The sequence below is a fragment of the Monoraphidium neglectum genome, assembly GCF_000611645.1.
Source record: "Monoraphidium neglectum strain SAG 48.87 unplaced genomic scaffold scaffold00252, whole genome shotgun sequence".
Lineage (NCBI taxonomy): Eukaryota > Viridiplantae > Chlorophyta > Chlorophyceae > Sphaeropleales > Selenastraceae > Monoraphidium > Monoraphidium neglectum.
In genome coordinates, this window is record NW_014013376.1 from 20,357 (window position 1) to 27,675 (window position 7,319).

The 7,319-nt window shown below is 65.0% G+C and overlaps 2 protein-coding genes across 2 annotated transcripts in view; one reads left to right on the forward strand and one right to left on the reverse strand.

The window, feature by feature from the left end:
• MNEG_2279 (hypothetical protein) overlaps positions 1-2,712 on the reverse strand; it is a gene marked incomplete at both ends in the record, with an annotated part of 3,505 nt that extends 793 nt beyond the window's left edge. The window contains 6 exons of the mRNA XM_014049246.1: positions 67-383; positions 697-855; positions 1,148-1,244; positions 1,647-1,900; positions 2,018-2,149; positions 2,488-2,712. Of these exons, the coding sequence (XP_013904700.1) occupies positions 67-383; positions 697-855; positions 1,148-1,244; positions 1,647-1,900; positions 2,018-2,149; positions 2,488-2,712 (1,184 nt within the window). The remainder of the gene's footprint in view (positions 1-66; positions 384-696; positions 856-1,147; positions 1,245-1,646; positions 1,901-2,017; positions 2,150-2,487) is intronic.
• A 4,468-nt stretch (positions 2,713-7,180) lies between these two features.
• Positions 7,181-7,319, forward strand: part of MNEG_2280 (regulator of chromosome condensation RCC1) — a gene marked incomplete at both ends in the record, with an annotated part of 6,570 nt that continues 6,431 nt past the window's right edge. The window contains one exon of the mRNA XM_014049247.1: positions 7,181-7,187. Within this exon, the coding sequence (XP_013904701.1) occupies positions 7,181-7,187 (7 nt within the window). The remainder of the gene's footprint in view (positions 7,188-7,319) is intronic.

Here is a 7,319-nt window from a genome sequence, read left to right on the forward strand (position 1 = left end):
CCCCGCCGCCGCTGCATCGCCGCCGCCGCGGCCACCGCCGCCGCCGCGCCCGCGCTCGCCGCCGACCCGCCCTCTAGGCTGAGCGAGTCCTGCCTGTCAAAGAGGCCGAAGCCCGCGGGGTAGTCGACCAGCGGAAGGAGCTCCGTGGGCCCGTCCAGGTCGCTCATCCCCTGCTGCTGCAGGAACAGCGCCACGTTGCGCCCCGCGGCGCGCGTCTCGCCGACGGGCACCCATCCGAGGATGAAGCTGACGCTGACGAGCAGCACGCACGTCACGATGACGTCAGCGACGGTCAGCGCGACGAAGCCGATCGAGTAGGGGTAGAAGCGGACCGTGACGCCGCGCAGCGCAACGCCGATGCAGAAGCACAGGGTCACCGTCAGCTGTGGCGGAGAAGAGGGGGGGTTGAGCGGGGGAGGGGAAGGCAGCGGCAGGCTGTCAGGTTGCGAGATCTGGATGGGTGCGTTGAGGCAGCGTTTGAGCTGGACGTGGCAAAAAGGCACGTGGGGTGCAGCACCGAAACGAACGCAAGGGGTGCAGTGCGGGTGGGGCAGGTGCCGGCAGGCCTGGGTTGCCTGCGCTGCCCCGCCAGAACGCAGCCCGCCGCCGTTGACGCGCTGGTCGTGGCGAAGCCGCCAGCAGCGCCAGGCCCTTCGCCGCTCCGCACCCTCGACAGTCCCCGCGCGCCGCACGCACCTGCAGCGCGCGTATCCGCCGCGAGAGCATCTTGTTGATCGCTGCGCTGGCGATGGCCCCCGTGATGGCCCAGAGGGAGAGCAGGTAGACGATGCCAAACGCGGCGCTGATGAGCGTGGAGAACGCCGGCCACACGCACACGGCGCAGTTGGGGTTGGCCTAAGGGGGGAAGGGGGTGGTTGGGTTGAGGTTTGGTATGGTGTTATGCCTGGTGTTGGTGGGGAAGGTGGCTGGTTATGGGGAGGGCACAAGCAGGGCTCTAGGGCGGTCCGGGAATGACAACGCCACAACATCCACCGTAACAAATCGGACGAGAGACCGCCGCCCAGGACGGCCGTCCAGCATGGGCAGCGCGAGCGGAGGCAGGCAGCAGGGCGCGGCCGCCGGCGTGGGCAGTTGGAGCGGGCAGGCACGGGGCTGCAAGGGTTGCGCTACGGGGTCGTGGGCGCACCCTGTCGTCTGGCGGGCACATCACGTCTGACACGTCAATGGATGCCGCGAAGAACTCCTTCATGAGGTCCTCATGATAGCGCAGCTGGGTGATGATGCTGCGCACAGGGGTATGTGTGAATGTGTGCGTGTGTGTGTGTGTGTGTGTGTGTGCGCGCGTGCGTGTGTGTGTGTGTGTGTGTGTGTGAAGGAGAAAAGCGAGGGCGCAGAGACGGGACCAGAAGTCAGAAGGACGCTGGGTGCAGCCCTGACTTTGCACGCCGAGGCGGCGCTGCTGGCACGCCTGGCCCCGGCTCCTCCTGCCCCAGCCAAGCAACCTCCACCCCCAGTCACGGCGTCCACTCGCCCCCGCCAACCGGCCTGATCGTTCAGCCATGAGCAATCCACGTCCTTCCTCAGCACAGGCGGCCGTCCGCCCGCCCCGTTGTTGCCGCCGCCAGCAGCCCCGCCGGTCCCCCCTCCCCACCGCTGGCCTCGTCGCCGCCGCAGGCCCCGCTCACCGCGAAAAAAGCGCCGCGAACACCTGGGCTGCGCACATCGGCAGCGTCAGCCCGACGGTCAGCGCAAAGATGAAGAGGTTGGGGTTTGGCCCCACGTCCTCGCTGTGCTTGTGGACCGTGTACATGCAGCTGAAGAGGACCAGCAGGAGGAAGGCGGGCTCCAGAAAGCCAAAGGTGAGGCCGATGTAGAGGCGGCACATGGGGTCGACCTGGTAGCCGCCAGGGATGATGGGGGAGCGGTAGCTCCAGAGGACCTGGGGCCAGGGGGGTTGCGGGCGGGGTGTTGTTTGGGGGGTTTGGGGTGCGGAGGTTGGTCTCTATGGGGGTGGTGGTGGGAAGGGCGTGTTGGGGCGAGGCAGTTTGGTGGCGACCAGGCCCCCAGGGAGTTGAGGGCTGTTGAACGGCTCCGGCGCGAGGCGCGACGGCGAGCGCGCCGCCAACGCGTTCAGTGCGCCGCTCGCGCCGCCGCTGCCGCCGTCGCCGGGGGCAGCGCCCGCAGGTGGCTGCGCTTGCAAGCCGCGAAGCCGCCGCCGGCCCGCTGCCGCCGCCCCGTCCCCTGTGACGCACGGCCGCCCCCGTCAGCGCTCCGTCAACACAATCACATAAAACAACCACACACGTACACACAAACACAGTTCACACTTAAGCACACACAAGAACATGCTGCACATACACACACACACACACACAAACACACACACAGCCCACACTTATGCACACACAAACACACGCGCGCGCATGCTGGTGTGAACCCCGCAGGTCCTGCTGGACGCAAGCGCGGATACGCCGTCAAGGCAAGGCCACACAATGCCGCAGCAACGAGACTCATGCCCGGCCTCACCTGCAGCCGCAGGTCCAGGGCCAGCGCGTACAGCGCGCCTGTGAATTGCAGCGTGAAGCGCGTGACCCAGAGGTAGTTGAACGCCCGTGTTGGCGCCTGCCGCCGCGCCCGCCGCGTCCAGGGCACTGAGTAGAGCGCCCCCACGAGGCTTGCGGCGGCGATTAAGCCCGTCAGCGCGAGGACCGCCCAGTCTATGAGGGACACGACGCCCGGCGGGACGAGCATCGTGCGGACGGGTTCGCGGCGCCGGCGCCGAGCTGGCGCGGCGTGGCGCTGCGCCGGCGGCGCGCCGCAGTCCGTCCGCGACGCGTCGGTTCGCTGCGCGCCGGGGCCGAGGGATACTGCTCCCTGCTAACCCATGAAGAGTACCCTGAGATGTCTGCTTTGCCTCGCGATCGAACCGCCCGCTGCCCAAATTTGAAGCTGTTGGATCGCCCGGCAGCGGCAGAGCGCTCAAATGGCGCCTCTGCAATGATACGCAGCTACTAACTGCTCTCCTGGCCTGCTAACAAATCAGCGGGTGATCAAGGCGCACGAACCAGCCTATGCGCCGATTTTTGGATCTGTGGTATGCAAGCGACGCTTTCGAGTGTATGCAACGGTCGTGAGTTGAGATGTGGGGTGCACCCGTGTTCACATGCCAGGCCCGGGGTCACTGCGACGTGGGTGCCGCTGACAAATGCGCCTGCTGGCGAGGCGCAAACATGCACCAAGTCAGACTGAAGCCACAGGACATGCCCTCATCTCCCTGATGTCACCATATGTATTGCATTACAGTCGATACCAGGCTGGTGGCCTCGCAGGGGTGCGAGCTCATGCACCTGATCAGCGCAGTCATAACCGGGTCTCACTGGGCTGAGCGGAACCTCCTCTTGGCCGCCGCCTTCGCCCAGCAGTGCACGATCGTGCCCTCCCGCAGGATCTCCGACGCCTTCCGCCGCCGGCTGATCCACCGCCCTGGCTGGGGTGGCGCGGCGGTTGTAGGCGACCCTGGAGACCCGCTGCCTTGGTCTGAGGGTTGCTGGGGGGGCGGCTCGTGATGCTCACGGGGGTCATCAAGTTCCTCCTGCTCCAGATCATGCCCGATGTTTCCCTCACACTGCTGCGGATCCTGCCGCTGCTGTTGCTGTTGTACCTGGTGCTGCCGTTGCTGCTGCTGCCGTTGCTGCTGCTGCTGCTTTAGCCGCTGCTGCTGCTTTAGCCGCTGCTGCTGCTGCTGCTGCTGCTGCTGCTGCTGCTGCTGCTGTATCTGCAAATCCATGGCGCAGGCTGCCGCCGCCTTGCCACCTGGTGCGCTGGCCAGCTGCAGTGGCGCAATCACCCTGCGCCTGCATGATCGCCCCGAGCGCCGCCACTGGGTGCCGTCCTGGCAAGCCCCTGCTCTGGTGCCGCTGTCCTCTCCACACATGTCGCCTGAACCTTCATCGGCGCTGTCAACAACCTCGGCTCCGCGCGCCCCATCGATCTCTCGCGGCCGCACCCGCGCCTTGCGGCAAGAAATGACACACAGCGGCGCCGCGGATGCCTGAGAGGCATCGAAAGTGACCGCGCAGCGCCACGCACCGGGTTTCTTGCCCGCCTCGCCCCATCCTGACCTGGCCAGCTGCGGACCGACCGCCATGCCGGCCGGCGCCGCGCCGCCACTGCCTTGACCGGCGGCCCCTCGGGAGGCGCCCTTGAGCAGTGGAAGCGGCGCCCTGGCTTCCAAGGCGTCCTTCAAGCAGCGCCGCGTGCGATTCCAGCCGCCCAATGGTTGCTCTCCTTGTTGCTCCTCCTGCTGCGCCTTCTCCTGCTGCTGCTGCTGCTCCTCCTGGTGCTGCTCCCGTTGCTTTTCCTGCTGCTGCACCTGCTCCTGCTCCTGCTCCTGCTGCTGGCGCCGCCAACACTCATCCAACATGTTCACAGGTGCCCCAGCAGGGCGGGTCCTGCCACCCACCGCCCCGGCCCCCCTGCCCGCGGAAGCCACTTGTGGCCGGGCCGGCAGAGAGGCGGGCGTGGCCCCCGGGCTGTTGTCCATGGAGCGTCCACCGCATGTGAGGGGGCTCGCGCTGCTGATGGGCCCGCTGCTGAGAGGGCTCAGGGGCCCGCTGAAGGGTGTTGCTGCACTGCTCGGGGGCTGGCTACGTACATGGTTGGAGTGAGGAGGGGGCGTGGACCAGCCGCCTCTGCAGCGCTGCTGCTGCAGCTGCTGCTGCTGCTGCTGCTGCTGCTCGTGCTGCTCCTGCTCCTGCTGCCCCTGCTCCTTCTCCTGCTGCTCATGCTGCTGCTCCTGCTTATGATGGATGTTGTCACAGCCAAGCCCGGCAGCTGTCATATGTGTCTCTGGCACCGCATCTGGGTGGGACCCCCCGTGCGGCGGGTGGCTGCGAATGCCCCAGGCCTGCGGCAGTGTTGGCGCCTCGGGCTTGCGCAAGGAGCCTGCGTCGCCCCTGCCTACCTGGTGCCCTGAGCCGTCAAGCGGGTCGCACGCCTGCTGCCTCCCTGGCCTGCTCAGCTGCTGCGGCGTCCCTGGGGGCCCGTCGCCACCCCCTTTGGGGCCGCACAGTGGCCGCCGGCGAGGCAGAGGCAGCCGGCGCAGCGTCTTTGGGGTGGTGCCGACCTGTGTCGGGGCGGCGCCTGCAGGCGCACGAGCCGCGGCTGCCACTCCAGGTGCCGCGTGCCTGCGCATTCATTCCAGAAATGGGTGCATTTACCATCCGCTGGATTTCCGTGTATTAATACCAGTGATCAGCAGGTGCACCGAGGCGTACTGCGACGTGCAACACACCAGTTTTCCAACATCCGCAGACAGGATCCCCAACCGCCTGCTGGGCCGATCCGCGCGAGGCGGGCGGGCAGTGGCGTTGCTGCGGCGCGTCTCTGAGCGCACCTGGCTCGCTCGTCCTGCCTTGGGGAGGCCGCACATGGGGAGGGCTGCTCCCAGGGCGCCCCAGGGACCAGGGCAGGCTGAGTAAGGCCCAGCAGCACTGCAGTTGGGGGTTGTGATGGCGCCGAATGAGGCGGCCAAGGAAGGTCACGGCGTAGAGGGGGTGCGTGCGTGGCATGATCGGATTGGCGGTGCTGGGTGCAATTTGAACCAGCGACAAGGTGGCCCCCACAATAGCTTGCTGCAAACATGGCTTGCGCGACGCTGCTGGTGCTGGTGATATCACATCCAACAGCACATGTTCACGCTGAGGGGCTACTCCTAGTAGCATGACAGATTGACCGTTTGCCTGACTAGCAGTTGCCTCATGAAATTTCAAAAGGGCTATGCGGCCATCGCACCGCGCACGTCGACTGTCTGACTCTCCGGCGCGCCAATCAGATACTGTGTGTCTGCCAAGAGCTCCCGAATCGAGTCTGTTATGATCATTTGCGCGTGTGTGCTGGCTGCTCGGCGGTGCAGGAAGCAGCAGGTGCTGCGCTAACAACGCTGGTGCACTTGGCAGGGCGTGCTGCCCAGCCACTCTGCGGAAGTAGAAACAAGGATCAAGGTCAACTGGGTCTCCCGTTTGGTTTCACAACTTTAGACGCACAGCTGTCGCAAACGCCTGGGATCAACGCAACTCCGTGGAAAGCTTCAGTGCATAACAGCCTGCATCGTGCAACACTTGTATCCATGCATCGCAGATATCAGCAATGGTTCACTGCGCAGGTGCTGGGCGAACAGGTGCCGCGTCGGCACTCAACTTGGGCAGCATCTGGCAAGCTGGCTGGTGCCAGGTGTGTGCGCATGCGCGCTGGTGCGTTGAAAGGAAATGCTGCGGTGGGATTGCCAGGTGCATACGGCAGGGTACACCTGACGGTGCTGCCCAGCGTGAGTAGGGCTGCAATGCTGTACAAGGGACCGTGAAGATCACTAGGTGGCGGGTGTGTCAAGGTGGCCGGTGTGTAGAAGTTTCAGCATGTTCCTCCTGTACTTGAGGGATACACCTGTCCTTGCAGTCTGTATGGAACTGCATCCTTTCACTAGCCTTCCGTTGAGGTGGAAGCTCAGAGGCAAACAGATGGCTGGGACGGATTGTGATGACAATGCTCAGCTCATCACTCTTGTGCGGCGCAGCTGGTCCTGGTTCCATCTCACCCACACGGAACTGCGTGTGTGCTGCTCCATTGCAATGCATTATTTCATGTCTTGTGTGATTCCAATCCGCTTGACACCTCGACCGTACTCACCCCCGGGGTCGAGGCTCGTCAAGTTTCAGGAAACACAGTCTGGAATCACGATTGTCACACGAAACAAAGCCAGCTCTCTTTCATCGACCTTGGATATCTTGGCACATCCAACCCAATTCACACGACGCGCATTGTACGAGCAGACCGATCTTCGCAACGTCGCTCAGACTGGTGACTGCGCCGGCGGTGTGGCCGTGTACCTTCGGCGCTTCAGGTGGGACATTATTTGATAGCACTAATGACTCAGCACGGTGACGGGAGCATGCGACGCGGTGCTGCAAGGCCCGTGATGTTCACGGCACACGCTGACTGCATGAGGAATGCTGCTCTGAAGGCCTGCCACTTGCACATGACCATTGCAGGCAGTGCAAAGGGGCACCTTATTGCACTTGTGCCCAAGACCGCCGCAATGGCGAGTCCTGTTCAAGCCAGGGCACTGCTGCTAGTCGCACTGCTGCTGGCTGCAACGGAGTGCACCTGGGCTGCTCGTGCCCCTGACTTCACAACTACGGCTGCCAGGCCCCGCCGAGCCCTGATGCAATGTGAGTGGCGCCGTCGGTGCCGCCGCCTTGCTGCTTACTGTGTAGTGAGGCGTGTGAGCATGCTTGTCCTGGTAACCCCTGTTGAACCGGGGGTTGCGAGTGCGGTATATAGCCTCGGGGGGGGGGGGGGGG